We start from the raw sequence: 15,556 nt of genomic DNA, 5'->3' as shown, positions 1-15,556 counted from the left end.
TGCATGTCTACATGGAAATGTCTGACTGCATATTCTAATAATACTAATGTTTCCTTTCATTGTGGTGCTTTAATGCTGCTTGTAACATAAGTATGATCAACTCCCAGGCAATGTGACCTGGAGCTTTTCGTTTCACAGTCATGCTGGGCTACCCCTCGCTTAGAGTACAGTAGCATTTCCCAACATGTTCCCATGTCCAACCTCACTTAGTGTCTTTCCTGGGATCGTGAACTGCAGTAGGTGGATTCCAGCTGCCTCAGCCACCCAGGAGGGGGGAGTGGTGTTTAATGACTTAATGGCTGTTCCTTAGGCAGAGGTCCAGGCTGTTGTTCCCTCTGTAGTTAAAACAAAACTGGGTTGAAGTTTCAGCTGAGGAGTGAGGAGAGGGGCAGTAGGAATAACCTGGACCCAGCTGCACGGTTGCTGAGCACATTGTTTCTTTTGCAGCTGAATCCCAACGGGACATCTGGCACTAACCCTGAACCCCAGCTCAGCAGTGACCCTTTCGAAGCCCTGTCATTTCAGCTGCTTGTGTCCAAGATGCAGATGTCTGTCCGAACATCACCTGCTCCAACCTTGAACCAGAAGGAGATGACACAGTTGCCTTCAGCAAGGCAAAGAAATGCTGATAATTCAAATGCTGTAAATTGCATGCCAGCAACGCCTCCTATTCCAACCTTTCACTCATCCTGGGAACATCAGCGCAGCTCTCCAAATCCATTTATTACTGGGCCAAACTGCTCAAATCCCTTCACGGAAAGAACTCCTAGTGCTGGGAACCCATTTAGGACGGAAATGCAGGAGTCTGGGGTAACCTCACAGGTACAGGTAGGACCTGCTGCTTCCCACCCATTCCCTCTTCTGCCCGCCCCCAGCTGTAGCACAAGCAAGGCTGCATTTCCTCGGGGTGCAGCTGACAGCACGTTTTGCTCACGAAGTCAGTCTCTCAAGGTGGAAAACGTCCAGCCCAAAGGGTGGGTGACGTTCGACGAGGACGAGAACTTTAACACAAAGCTAAAGCCATCTGCGAGCGTTCCGGATTTTAAGCGACTCGGCTCCGGGAAATCAGCTGGATACCCAGGTTTGCTGGGAACTGAACAAAAGACTTTCCTCGGTTCAGACTTTAACTTTGATGGTGATTGGAGTGAAAGTTCTACGGATTGCTTCTGTACCATGCCGGCAAGGAAACCACCCGCACCCCCCGTGCCATCCAGAGCAACCAGCAACAGGTCCCCTGCAGATCCTTTCCCCTCCCTGGCACCCAAGGTGTCACCAACTCCTGATTTTACAGAAAGATAGGTGGTCAGAGGTGCAAAAGGTTATCTTTGTTGCTACATTTATCCAGTAGAATAATTGGGCATTTGAGATTATTCTGTGTGCAATAATTAATTGTTAAATGCACTGAAACTTAACTCTGCTCATAAACAGCCACTTCTGCTTGTGTATAAATTTTGAATGTGTATATATGGTAGAGCACAAAAAAATGGTCTGAAGTTTATTAAAATCTCAATGTAATAGTATTTGAGTAGACAAAAAGAGAAGGAAGGGTAAGCTACCGTCTCACTAAAACTTGGCAATCCTGGACGCAGATTTTGCCTAGGGAGCTCTTTCATTTCTGTTCTCCTTTGTGGAATTTGACAAGAGGAGGCTCCCTGCTGGCAGCCTCCCCCCTCCTTTTGACTGTTTTGTTAGTTGATATTTATAAGTATTTACCAAAGAGCTGCCAAAGTTTGAGATTTGAATGTTTGCAAGTGTTGTTTAGAAGCTGTTTAATTTATAACAGAGGCTATGGATATTTGGAAGGCTTATATTTGAATTTGAGGCACAACAAAAATAGTTTACTTTCAAAATAGAAACAAAACTTTGCATATTAATATATTCAATTAATCTCCTGTGTCAGTACATTTCAGTTACTAAATCCTATTGTGACATACTCGCTAGCACTAATTCAGAATAATTGTTCCATATCATCCATTTATTCATTACTATTGTGATTATGCTTCTTTTTTTTACTAAAAATTGGGAACAGCTGATACAGCAAGCTTTCCCTCAACCTCTGGAAAAAAGTCCCCTTGGCTTTTGAGATCCAAAACAGTATTTACTAGTTGCAGACTACGTAGTCTGCCAGCCAGCGGGTGAAACAACACGCTTGGATTGTATTCAGGGCAGTGAAATGTCCCAGGGCAGCACGCTTTTTGCATCTTCACATGCTCTCACAACATGATCCATGAAATAATCAGTGTTCCTCCGGACAGCCCCTGGTTAGCCACGAGCTGCAGCCGCCTAGAGGAGTGATAGTGAGTTTTCCATGGCGCTTCTTTCCCTTCAGCTCCTTCAAGTTGTACGTTGGGAACAGCAGTGCTGCTGCTTGTGCTTCGGTGTGTGAGTTACCTTGTTCTACGCTGTTGCTGCAAACATCTGTGTGGTTGGTGTTCTAAGATATTCCTACATTAGCAAACCAAATTCAGGGGGGAACTTTTGCTAGTGGGAGTCAACGTGGTAAATATGTTGTCGAATATTTAACTGCCGTGATTAAAAGCTATCTGTCTGAACTGTACCTGGTGTGAGGCACCTCTGCACTTCACAGAACTATGGGGACCACAGGGAATGCTCCAAAATTCCAGTGTCTGCAAATATATATAAATATATATGTGTGTGTGTATATGTGTAGCTGTGGTAAGGCCCTGCCACGTGTTGACAGGAGCAGTGAGCAACAGCAGACGCTCTAAAACACAGAGGATGGAAGTGAGACCCACTCCCCACGTGTCCCTGGACTCCCAGTGTTCTGTCCCGGTGTTCCTGCTCACCTGTCCATGGCTGTATCCCCGGGACATCCAGGTATGCATGAAATATTCCTGCCCTTGTGGGCTGGGTGGTCATTCTCGTCTCTGTGCCCCTTGTTACCAAATCCTCCTAAATCGTCAGGGTAAATTAAATCTGTTACAACCGTCTTTTAGTGTCAGGAAGTCAGGTGTTCCTTTATATTTATTGGCCAGGGATGTGTGGCAGTCAGAATTCCAGCATCTACATGGACACTGATAGAGAACTTTTTCCACTTATTTATACATTTTTAGTAAACGAAGACATTCATGTTCATTGTTTCTAAATTACATCATTACCTTTCATTAATTCGTATTCTGTCACTGGTTATTGATTTGTCACTTCTTATGCTAATTAGTCCATATTTCTAGTAATTTTGTATCTTTCCCTTTAGTAGGGAATTTCTAGTGCATATAGTGAGTTTTTATCGGGTAATTTCTTTAAGAGTGGCCTTGTGATCCATAAATTCTGCATCTAGATGTCCAACCTCACCGATCCCTCTTTCTCTCCCGGGCTTTGTTCATTGGACGTATCAGAATTGGCTTTTCAGAATGGAATGTTTCAGGATTTTTCCCAAGCTGTCCCCACAAAGTAGCTCTTAACAACTCCGCTAAATAATGGCTGAGAGTAATACAGGAATAGCCCGCTGTTTATAATTTATATTCATGCAGGCGGTGATTAATTACAACAATTAATGTAAAAGGTAACAAAGTCTCTAACTGCAGTTCTAGACGTGGTGCCGCGGCCGGGCCGGGCCGGTGCGCGGGCCCTTTAAGGGGCGGCCGGGCCCTCACGGGACCGGAAGTGAAGCGGCGGCGGCTCCGGCGGCGGCGGCACCGGCGGGGGAGCCCTTGCGGCGGCACCGGCGGGGGAGCCCTTGCGGCGGCACCGGCGGGTCCCGAAGGATCCCGGTGCTACCGCCGGCGGCGGCGGCAGCCGCCCCCCCGCTCTCAGGGCCTGCCGAAGCGCCGGGCGCGGCCGCTCCCCGCCTTCCCTCCGTGCCGCCGGTATCCAGGGACTCGGCTCCGTTGCTGAGGGGCCGGCCCGGCGCGGCCATGGTGCGGCTGCACGTCAAGCGCGGCGGCGAGAGCCAGTTTCTGCTGGAGGCGCCGGGCAGCACTCGCTTGGCCGAGCTGGCGCCGCTGGCCGCCCGCATCCACAACGGGCGGCTGAAGGTGCAGCGCCTGTGCTCAGGTACCGCTTGGGGCGGCGGGGGGTGGGTGGGCTTCGGGTACCGCTTCACGGGGCCGCCGCGGTTCCGTGCCTGGCTTCGGTGAGGGCACTGCACAGCGCTTGAAACTCCCGCTGCGTGTGCCTGCTTAAATCAGGGAATCGCGCAATGGTTTGGGTTGGTTTGGGACGGTCCTTAAAGCTACCGCAGTCCCACCCCCTGCCCTGGGCAGGGACGCCTTCCATTAGCCCACGTTGCTCCAAGCGCCGTCCTTGGAGCAGCTTGGCCTTGGTCGGGGATCCAGGGGCAGCCACAGCTTCTCTAGGCACCTGTGCCAGGGCCTGCCCGCCCTCACGGGATGCGTTTCTCCTCAGTGTCCCGTCTAACCCTCTCTCTGGCAGTTTGAAGCCATTCCCCCTTGTCCTGAAGCCATTCTCCCTTGTCCGGTTACTCTAGGCCCTTGTCCAGCGTCCCCCTTCAGGGCCCTGCGAAGCGCTCCAGCGGCACCAGCATTGCCCCGGCGTGTGTGTGAGGTTGTACTGGCCTCCACCAGTGCCCTGCCGTGCACTGGAGCCAGTGACCTGTCTGAATCAGTGCCGAGTTCGCTTCTGAGGCAGCTTTAAAAAACATTTCCCACCCCACCGTGGCGCTGTCAGAGCAGAGATTCCCGTCAGGTGAGCCTGACCTGGGGGTGCAACCCACCCACACAGTGTTTGTGAGTGTCTGAGGCCATACTGACGCTGCTCTGAAATTTAAAAAATCTGACCAGGGAAATACCAAAAAGAAGAGGTTTATAGCCACTAAGTACCATGAGGGTTTGCATCCCTGCAGGTGCCAGTAGTTACATTATTTTACAGGTATGTAAAATGCATAAGTTTCAACATAATTACACTATCTGTATCTATATATGTGTGTTTATATCCCTTACTATTTACTCCCTGTACCTACCTGTTTAAAAACTGAGAGTTAGGGGCGAGGTTTACCTGCGTGTACATCATGTGAAAAACTTTTGTAAATGGACTATAGTAACAGAGATTTTTAATCTTGTTCTATAAACACTCTATAAAGAGATGGAGGAGCTGGCAGAGCATGGCATTTCCTTACCTTACAATATGCAAGGACTGACAGATGAGCAGATCAAAGAGCTGAAGTTAAAGGATGAGTGGGCAGAGAAGTGTGTCCCAAGCGGTGGAAGCGTCTTCAGGAAGGATGAAATGGGGCGAAGAAATGGATTTGGTAAGTCAAACGTCAGTGCTTGTTTCTTTCCATTCAGACACAGACAATCCATAACATAACAGGGAACAAAAGATCCCTAATTCTGGAATGGAATAGTTAAACTCGAAGTTCCACACACAGAAATTCTGTTTTGGGTTAGAATCCGGGGTAATGCTGATGAACAAGCCTAAAGAGCAGCACCTCCCTTCAGCACATAAACGATCAGCAGGAGCAAGTTTCACTGTTCCAGTTTAGTTTACTCTCCCCGTTTGTAAATGTGCACTTGAGAACTGTTTTATTCCCGGGCTCTCCAAGGTACATTAACAGGCTGTTTTTCTGGTATTTCTCCTTTTTTCACATTGACAGGGACTCGGGTTCACTGAGGGTGTGTTTGTAAGCCTTGTGATATTGACACAGTTGGAATATTGAACAGTGTGTGTATGCAAGCCAAACCAAGTTGCATCAAATGATGCACTCAAGTGGGACATAAGCTGGGAATGAGTATGCTTTAACTGGATTTTCGGTTTTGAGGACAGGTTTTTTATAGCAACTAAAATAGATTACTGTGCTATGAAATGTACAGTGTATTTACAAAACTGCCTTCACTGCAAGATTTTAATTGGGAAAGAAAAAGTCAGAAAGCTTCGAGATGTTATGTCCAGTTATAGCATGTCTGCTAGTACAGCCCACAGCAGTCCAGGTTTGTTGTGGAGGCTATGGGATTATGGTTGTTGCTTTCTACTGAGGACCTTTGTCCCAAATGAAGTTCCAGAATAGTTTGGGTTGAAAGGACCTTAAAGCTCATCCACTCCCCTTGCCTTGGGCAAGGACACCTTCCGCTAGACCACATTGCTCCAACGCCAGTCCTGCCTGGCCTGGGACACTTCCAGGGTTGGGGAAAATACCACTCACATGTCTTAGAGAAAGGTAAGTTTGTTTGTCCTGTGAAAAATAGTGCTTGTTTCTGAAGGTAGTAAGAAATACAGGAGTGAACTGTCTAACTGGTAAATAGGCTGAAGCTTAGTAATGTTTCTCCTGCTTTATGGTTTAATACTGTTTCATTTGCCCACGGTGAAGTCTGGGCAGGATGTGTGCTTGGTTTGTTTACAGTAAGCACAGATTATGAAATATGTCTCTTTACTTTTAGCTCCAAATGAAAAAATGCAACAAGTTATAAAGAAGACAATAGAAGAAGCCAAGGCATTGATCTCTAAGGTGAGTTTCCTTAAGTGGTGTACGGGGCTTCCCTAGTAAGTACTGTGGAGCTCGGCATCTTAGATAACATCAACCTTTTTTCAGTGCAAGGGCTGACAGTTCCTTAGGAATGCCATGAAATGATGTGAATAGTCTAATAAAACCTGGCATTTTGGTTAATGATTTTCTTTAAGGCTTTTGGCAAGTGGTTCAACAGGTTAAAGAGTCAGGTACTAAACTCCAAGGGAATGCTGGCAGCCGAGCCCATGTGGAACGATTAAATCATGTTCAGTTTTATCCTTGCAATTTGATATTGATGTGTTCTTTGGGTGAATGCTTGTCGTGCTCTCTGGTGAAAAATTAACTGCATTCTGTGCTATTCTTGTAGTTAATGAAGCCTTTTGACTTTTATGTGTAATTAATTGAAAAATGTATTCTAATGTCTTAGATTATCACAGAATCACAAATGGTTTGGTTTGGAAGGGACCTTAAAGCTCATCCAGTCTCACCCCACTGCCATGGGCAGGGACACTTTCCACTGGACCAGGTTGCTCAGAGCTCAATCCAGCCTGGCCTTGAGCACTTCTGGGTGTGGGGCAGGGGTTAGACCTTGGTTTGACAAGCACTTGGACTCATGCTCAGTCCTGCAGAGTGTGAGTGTTCAAAGACAAGCACAAGGTTTGCCCTGGTGGGACGGTGCTCTCAGGCATTCAAATTTACATTCCCAAATCTGTAGGTGCTCTGTGTTGTATTTTAGCTTTTGTATAACTTTGAAACACGGATTGAGTGATACTTGTGAGTGGAGTTAAGGATAGTTTGGGAAGGGGTTTGTTTGGTTCACCACTTTATAATGACAAAAGAGAAGAAATGTGCCTGTGTATTTGAGGTTGTACTCGCCAGTTAACCAGATCGAGAACGTCCACAAGGAGGCAGCATTCCTTTGCCTTAGTACTTAAGAAAGTGTTAAATCTGTGGGGAAGATGTTTATTTCTTTTCTTCCAGATGTGGGTTTGAAATGATCTTAAGTACTTAGTGTTACAGATCTCTGCATGAGCTGTGCAGTTTGCCAAGATTTACACTTCTGCTTGCATGTGCTCTATTTTTTTCTCAAGTTTTAAGACCCTTCTCCATCCCTCACTTGAGTTTTGCTAGCTTGAATCATGTTCATGAGTCACAAGTGCTTGGAGCCAAAGCATCCCTGTCTGGTATCTGTGATCATGTGTGTCCTGGTTTGAGTCCTGTGTTCCACAGGCAGTTGTCTCCTGCACAGTTTAGTAAAGGTCTCGCTTTTTTGTTTCTTCCCTCACCCCACATAAGCAGGCTACACAGAAGGGCCAAAGGTGAGAGATGTACTCCCAAGTCAGTATTCCAATGAGGAAATTTGCACTCCTAATATCTTTGTGCAGCCTGGTAGCTCTGCTCAGATATCCCATCACCTAACCTTTGAACTCGTCACAAAGCAAGGTCTTTCTGCAGGTTTGCTTGTATTGCCAATGATCCCTGTCTGTATTTCAGAAACAAGTTCAGGCCAACGTGTGTGTGACTACGGAGACGGTGAAAGATGCATTGGAGCAGCTCCGAGGGGCTGTGATGATTGTGTATCCAATGGGATTGCCTCCACATGATCCAGTTAGGATGGAGTTGGAAGACAAAGAAGACTTGTCAGGAACTCAGGTATGCAGTAATGTATTCCCATTATATGTTGTCCTGGGTTAAACGTGGGCTGTACTAGTCTTCATCTTATCAGTGAAGGTTGTTTTCACCTCCAGTATGGAGAATTTGTTGCCCAAAGTGTTTATATTAGATCAAGGTTGAATGGAATATAAATTAAAATGCCACAGAGAAGTATGAGGAGAAAGATGTAGAAGTACTGTAAAATTCCACTTCATGTTAGGAATTCTGGAAAGATGGTTTTTTTCCCCCAGAAGAAAGACATCTGGTTTTGCAAAAAAGAGCAAGAAGCAACCCCAGCTCTTCACCTTGTTGATTTTGTCACAGGCTGGAACTGAAGTTGTAAAAGAATCGGAAGCACAGTTGTGGTGGGCAGGAAAGCAGTTGGAAGAAACAAAGTTGCTCTCTGACTATGTAGGCAAAAATGAGAAAACTACCATCATTGTCAAGATCCAGAAAGTGAGTATTGCTGGGACATTGCTCTACAAGTTCCTCACCCTTGGTTGCCCGTTCTCTGTGGAAGAGAACTAGCCATAGGAGTATAAAATGGATTAGATTCATTCCAGATTGAACATCTTAAAACCGTACATTTATTTTAAAGTTTGAATGGATTATACTCTGAGTTTTTCTTTAGTAATGCCCTAACCTGTCAGTTACACACACTGTAGTTGCTATTTCTTGCCCTGTAGTCTTTTGGTGGAGTACAACAAAGAGGTATTTAAAGAACAGATGAAATGCAAAGTTGTATGGCAAGTCTTGCCACCTGCAGTGGGTTCTGTGGTGCATCCCTAACAGGTAATTCAGGTGATTTATGTGTTTGTCACTTAGAAGACCAGATTTGCTTTCTCCTCTCAGGGTCACTGGGAAATGGTGTGGCATGTCAGTAGCCACTGAAGTGTAGGCTCCCAGGACTGTTTGTTTAATTACTTGAAGGACTTTTTCAAAGAGCAAGAGCAGTCCAGGGGTTCCTCTCTGCTTAAACACCTCAGACCCTTCTGTTCTTGAGAGCATCCACCATCTCCATGTTGTGTTTGCAGTTGCTAAGAGCAGGTATTCTCTGCTTTGTCCATAATTTCTTCCAGGAGCATAGTTGCCTGGATAAGAAATTCCCTTTGGTGGTGGTTTATAACTCCTTACTTCCCTGCTTTACTGAATCCTGTGCCATCCTGTGTCTGTATTTGTAGGGGAGCTAGAGATATGGGCTCATCTTGAAACAGATTTACTATGTTTTTAAGAGTGGAAATTTAGGTAAAATAGACTCAATCCTCTGCATCCACTGATGTCCACAACATTGACGGTATCATTCAGATACAGAGATGAAAAAATAAACCTTACTTAAACAAATAACCCTCACTTCCCTGTGAGGGTGCTGAGGCCCTTGCGCAGGTTGCTCAGAGCAGCTGTGGCTGTCCCTGGATCCCTGGAAGTGTCCAAGGCCAGGTTGGACAGGGTTTGGAGCAGCCTGGGTTAGTGGAAGGTGTCTCTGCCCATGGCAGGGGCTTGGAATTAAATGATCTTCAAGGTCCCTTCCAACCCAAACTATTCTATGATTCTATGAATGCAGCCACAGTTTCTCAGCATTTATTTTCCTGTTCTGAGGGACCTTACTAACTTTGAGCAATCCAGTTGTCTGAAGAAAAGTTTTTGATGTCTTATGTAGCGACTTCTCCTTTGTATCACAAATGCCATCAGCAACATTGACAATTTCCCTTCCAGAAAGGCCAGGGAGCTCCAGGGCGGGAGCCTGTGATCAGTCATGAAGAGCAAAAGGAGATGATGCTGTACTACTACAGGAAGCAGGAGGAGCTGAAGGTAGGTGTTCTGTGGTGCCCAAGAGCTGGGCTGCTCCAACAGAGCTCAGGCTGTGTCCCTGACCACCTCCCTCCCTTCTCTGCCGCAGAAACTGGAGGAGGAGGACGACGATTCATTTCTAAATGCTGAGTGGGCGGACAACCACGCTCTGAAAAGGCAATTTCACGGTGTCAAAGACATCAAATGGGGTCCCAGATGAAGCTCAGCAAACCCCTTCTTAAGCTGCTCAGTTGATGCTCTTGTTTGCAGCAAGGAGTTGTGTTGTGTGTGGTAGATTGTTCTGACAGCAGCTGAAATTGTCACTTCTGTGGCCTTAGATGTTCAATAAATCTTCATATTTCTCTGTGACTGCAGCAGCACTTTCCTCTGCAAAGAAGTGAACAAATTCTCTTGAAGTTTGGCATTTTTTTAGAAACTTGTAATTTGGATATGGAAATGTCGATCTGTTTCATAGATAAGAGATGTAGTAAATACGCACTGGAATGTTTGGTGTTGTTCAGAGTGGTCTTTATACTCTCTTCTCATTTTTGCATTGCTATTAGATGGTGTGCTCTGGAGAAGGTACTTTATTTTATAGGAAATCAGTTTGCCCCAACTAATCCAGGGGAACTTAGGTTTTTTATGTGCTTGTAACCTCTTAACAATTGTTTAAAGGAAGTGGTTTTTGTATAATCATTACTAACATCCTTGTGAAATACTTCATTTTCATTCTTCAGGTTTAGTTTTTCTTGCTGGTATGTAGAGGTTGACAGTAATTTGTATACAGAGGTAAACATCATTTATAGGTAGATTGGATAAACCAAAGTTTAATAGGACCAGATCTCTTAGAATGGAACTAAAAAAATCATCATAATTTTCTGTATTAGTATCTGTATTGAAGAGGCACTGATCAAGTTGAAAGTGAAGTATTTGCTGAACTTGCAGCTTGAAGACTGGATGCAGAAAAGATGATTAATGCCTTTCAGTGAACTATTAATGGTGGTTTTACTTCAATCATGGATTATTTTACCTTTAGGTAAGGTCTTTTAGGTGCCTGGCAGTTTTTCTTGAGTCTCAGCTTTACAATAACATGACTTTTAACTAAAAGGATAAACAGCATTTTTGCATTTAAAAATTTGAAATATTTTTTATTTAAAATTTATTTGGAATTATTTTGCATGACAAAAAAGATTTTTAACAAAACGCTTTGTTCTACCACTTCCTAAGAGGAAAATCAGTGTCCTGGAGCTTATTATATTCTCATTTCCTCTCTGAAAGCAAGGAAAAAGCAGGCATTGGAAATATTTAAGGGGTGCAGATTCTGCACCCCTTTGACTGCTGTTCTCTGCTATAATTGGTGTTGGATTTTTTTCTTACCTGAGCAGATTTTCCATAGCATTGATTTTTTGGAGTTCTCACAGCCGTGTTTGTGGATCTGCTGGATTCATTTATTATGGGTGAAATGGAATGAACTCGCTAGAAAATGATTGAAGAGTACTGGAATCCGGGAAAGCCTGTGAGTATTTAACTATCCAAGGAGATACAAACACCACACCTAGGTTTGCAACTTTGCAAAATCTTTTTGTGTCTTTCTTTTAAGCCACTTATTTCTGGAAGTTTGAGAGTAGCCATGCCCTTCCAAGGAGGAAATCCATTCTCTCTCCAAGGAGACACACAGCAGAACATTGCTAAAATTTTTGTTTTGTGGCCATATCAGCATCCTGGTGAGTGGAAGTGGTTTCCACACCTGGTTTCATTCCTTTGGTCCTTTTCACAGTTTTGCTTTCCCACATCGCTCCATTCTCTGCCTCACCCAGGATTTGGAAGGATTTATTTATTGCTTCCTGCAACCTCACCCAGTGTTTCTGGCAACAAACTTGAGGCTAATTTTCAAGGCAGGAGTGGGAAGTTCAAACAGCCACACCAGCACTGCATGCTACCTTCCAGCAAGTTCAGATGTTGATGCTGGGTCATATCATTTCATGTGTGTCATGCCCATAGAAGTAGTCCAAACAACTTGCAAGCTCTCCTTTGCAGTATTTTCTCCTTAGGCTGCTCTTCTGGGAAATTGCAGGGATTGTACTGCTGAAACTCCATCCTACTGCCAGCCCTGAGCATTGCATTGCTGCTACTGCTGTGTTGTGCCACCCTCCCTGTGGATACCTCAGCCCTCAGCCTGGAGAGATTCCAGCTATGGCACTTCAGCTGCTGGTTTTTTCAGGGCTTGGGACAGCTAAGTGCATACTTTGTGACTTTTCTGTTTTGTCTACTGGGTACTTTGGGTGTCATTTCAGAAAGATCCAAATAATTCAATGTCTGTTAATCAGGTTTTTCAATGTTTGTCTTCATTCTGACTCTCAGATTGCCGCAAACTGTACATTTGGAAATGAGGTGAACCATTAATTGACAGCTTTCCCCAAATTAGACTTGGAAAGTTTATGCAAAAGGAATAAAATAGCAATCCAAATTCAGACTATAAATAGTTCAGTCAAAGGAACAGCTCCCGAGTGAAGCCTGACCTCCCAGCCTGGAGCAGAAGCTGCTTCCCCTGCCCTGCTGGGTTGCTCCTGGTGCTGGGGTTTGGACAGGGTCAGTCACTATGCTTGAGGATCCATTTAAACAGGCATGCATTATTAAGCACTGCACTGTTTTTTTGGGTTTTTGTGGGTTTTTTTTTTCTTTTTTCCTCAAAGTACATGAAACGCTCCATCTTGGGAAGCAGTCACTTCAGTGGCACCTGCAGGAATTTTTTGCTGTCTGCCTGCCAGTGTGGGAGGGAGGAAAATCAGGAGGGGATCAGGTCATCAATTAAATCGCTATTTCAGTACAAAAGGTCCTTTTCCTCTAGGGTTGTAAAAGCAAGGAGAGGACTAGGAGTTGGGAAAAGAGAAATGTTTTGCCCCAAGGAAGGGACTAACTTCTAAGCTGCAAACTGGTTTCTGCTGATGTGCTGCCACTGCAGCTGTTTTGCCACCAGGAATGAAGAACCTGGTTTCAGCTGGCAATCCCAGCAGGGGGTATCAGATGGCTGGATGTGTGGATGAAGTGAACAAAGTGGGGAAGGGACCTGTGTGCCCAGTGACCAGGAGCAAAGGCTATGGGCACAAAGTGAAACACAGGAGGGTCCCTCTGAACATCAGGGACCACTTTGTCACTGTGGGAGTAGCTGAGCACTGGCACAGGTTGCCCAGAAAGGCTGTGGAGTCCCACCTTTGGCTGGAGTAGGTATTCTCCAGGGGACCGACCACCCCTAAGGGCATGCTGACTTTACCTAGTCTTGAGCAAAGTGAAGTTGGAAGGAAAGATAACTACCGGCTTTTGTTAGGATGTCAGCTCGTGGGCTGAAATGCCACTGAGGCTTCCCACTAAAAAATGAGGGAAGAAAATGCAGAAATTTTAGTGACTATGAACATTAACTGCCAGACAGATAACTTCCAAAACAGATGAGCTGCAGATCAGCTGGCCCCAGGCTCTCCAGAAGGGAGTTTCGCCAGGACTCAGAATTTTGGGGATCCCACAAGAACAGGGGCCCCTGGAGCCCCTGCCCTCAGATCTGCAGGCCAGAGCCCAGCCTGCTCCAGAAAAAAGAAGAGGATCAGGGTTTTTTTCCACTAGTATAGTTTGCCATCAGGAGAAATTGTTGGGGTGTAGAATCAGTCCCTTTGTATCTGAGTGGGAAATGGGTGGCACCTGCCCCATCAGTGAGGAGGAAGGAACCAACTCTGGCCCAGAGCCCTTCCCAAAGGCAAACTTGCCTTCTTCCAGCCTCAGGACCAAGGCATGGGCTTCTCCAGCCCTAAACCTATGAATCATTATCATGCGTAGCACAGGCTGTGACGTTTTCCTGCTGGAAAGGGGAGAGCAGTAGTCCACTAGGAATTGCAGCCAGGCTCTTGGGCTGTGCACAGCCTTTCCTGCAGTTTCCCAGTGCTCTGGATGACCTCAACCCTCCGTCCATCTCCTTAACCTCTCTTCCTTCCGCTGATAGGATGCTAATTGCTGGTGAGATTTTTCCAGTTGAACACAGGATTGTGCCTTAGTCATCTGAGCAAGCTCCCTTCCTCCCTTTAAAGGTTTTCCAGGCTTAATTTGAGTTTGTATCAGTAGGAAATGACAAGTCATGTCACTGTTTTCTTTCAGAGTGTTTCATACTACGCTGTACCTGGACATGCAGCATCTGAGTGGGGAAGCACAGTGAACCCATGAAGTATTACCAATAGGAAGTGACATTTTTCCTCCTTTTGTTCAGTAAATTCCCTATGGGCTGCGGCTAAAATATTGGAGACATTTTTAAGACAGGAAGACTGTTGTGGTTTCAGCTTAGATATATTACTGATTTTATTTTCTTTCCAACTGAAACCCAATCTGACTAGTCTAACAATTATCAAGAGAAGATTGCAAACTGATAAAAAGTCCTGAGACTATGACCTGCGTTAAAGTTCTGTCTCTAACCCTGCTGTAGGATCAGAAGAATGAGCCCAGCGTTTCCCTTAAGTATTCTTAGCATGTGTGGCAATGTCAATAGTCTTTTATGAAAGCAGCAGCCATTTTGGAGCTTGTCCTTCACAGATTTGCTGGCACAGGTGGCAGCAGGAGTGCATCTTGGGCAGGTCTGTTCTGATGGTTGAATACATCTGCTTAAATATTTTCCACTTTTTAAAATACTCCTAAACGTTCATTTGGCAGTTGATCCCAAATTACAGTGAAAAGTAATCCATACCATGAGTTAAAACTGTAGAGTGTTTTTTACAGAAGGATTTACAGACAGTCAAGGGCATGAAACCCTCTTTTTATTGCATATGTTTCTTTTTATTTTACAAATAATTATATTCACTGATACAAATGTTCCTTCACGGAAGGTACATTCTTTTTTTCTTTTTTTTTTTTAAAAAGGGATAGAGTGTCATCCAAAATAAGCCATTTATTGTTCATTAATATAAAATGTGTTCATATTTCTAGGGGGTGTCATATCCAAACCACTGTTCATCCAAATTTCCTGTATGATCTGCTCCCTGCGCTCAATCCTTTCGGCCAGCTCCGCTGCCTCTGCTGAGTTATAACCTGAGTAAGAAGGTCTGTAAAGTCTGTCTGTCTCATCCTGGCTGTTTGAAAGGGAGGAATCCTCCCCCTCCTCTTCCTCCTCCTGTTCACTGCTCTGGTAGGCTCTGGCACTCTGTGGCACCAGCTGATCCCTCTTCCTGTGCAGTTTCTGGATGTCCCTAGGACACGACACACAGATCACCAAGGCACACAGTGTGAGGATTAGTCCCACACAAACGCTGGACACAAACAGGAGAGCGGCTCTTTCAGGGTGATCTGCAGACAAGAAAGCCAGGGGTTAATCACTTTACAAACTGCCAAGGCTGGTTACAAACCCACAGCTGCCATTCCCGCAGTGCTCTGTGGCCATAGGGCTCCCAAACCTCCCAACACTCACAGCCCACCCCTGCCAGCTCTGCCTCTCTCAACTGCTGGGTGAAAATCCAATCTGGTTATAACACTGTAAAATAACAATGTGGCCCGAGCCCTCTATGAGCAGCTCAGTGCTCTTGTCAACCAGCTACCAGAACTCTGCACACCTTGTTTGGTTTTTCCAGCCATCCTGCCAAAACAGGCCTTGCCCTCACAAACAGGGGAATGAGGAGAGTGGCTCTGGGCTCTGCAGGGCCTCGGCAGCATCTCCAGGCCAGGCTG

General features: G+C 45.4%; 3 protein-coding genes across 14 annotated transcripts in view; 2 read left to right on the top strand and 1 right to left on the bottom strand.

Annotated features, from left to right (window-relative positions):
- Positions 1 to 2,557, top strand: part of SYNJ1 (synaptojanin 1) — a 48,490-nt gene extending 45,933 nt beyond the window's left edge. For all 11 annotated transcript variants that reach the window (XM_033084392.1, XM_033084373.1, XM_033084375.1 and 8 more), the window contains one exon: positions 448 to 2,557. The gene's annotated coding sequence lies outside the window, so the exon portion shown is untranslated. The remainder of the gene's footprint in view (positions 1 to 447) is intronic.
- Positions 2,558 to 3,661: 1,104 nt separating this feature from the next.
- Positions 3,662 to 10,370, top strand: CFAP298 (cilia and flagella associated protein 298). The gene is made up of 7 exons (XM_033084541.1): positions 3,662 to 4,014; positions 5,060 to 5,227; positions 6,354 to 6,421; positions 7,916 to 8,074; positions 8,399 to 8,530; positions 9,788 to 9,883; positions 9,972 to 10,370. Exons 1-7 carry the CDS (start codon positions 3,876 to 3,878, stop codon positions 10,080 to 10,082), a joined length of 873 nt encoding a protein of 290 aa, XP_032940432.1. The 5' UTR covers positions 3,662 to 3,875; the 3' UTR covers positions 10,083 to 10,370.
- The window catches only part of EVA1C (eva-1 homolog C), a 45,635-nt gene continuing 40,374 nt past the window's right edge, over positions 10,296 to 15,556 (bottom strand). For both annotated transcript variants that reach the window (XM_033084503.1, XM_033084496.1), the window contains exon 8: positions 10,296 to 15,178. In XM_033084503.1, the coding sequence (XP_032940394.1) occupies positions 14,784 to 15,178 (395 nt within the window). In that variant the 3' untranslated portion in view covers positions 10,296 to 14,783. The remainder of the gene's footprint in view (positions 15,179 to 15,556) is intronic.

The sequence above is a fragment of the Catharus ustulatus genome, chromosome 2, assembly GCF_009819885.2.
Source record: "Catharus ustulatus isolate bCatUst1 chromosome 2, bCatUst1.pri.v2, whole genome shotgun sequence".
NCBI lineage: Eukaryota > Metazoa > Chordata > Aves > Passeriformes > Turdidae > Catharus > Catharus ustulatus.
This window is presented reverse-complemented; position numbering and strand designations above follow the sequence as displayed.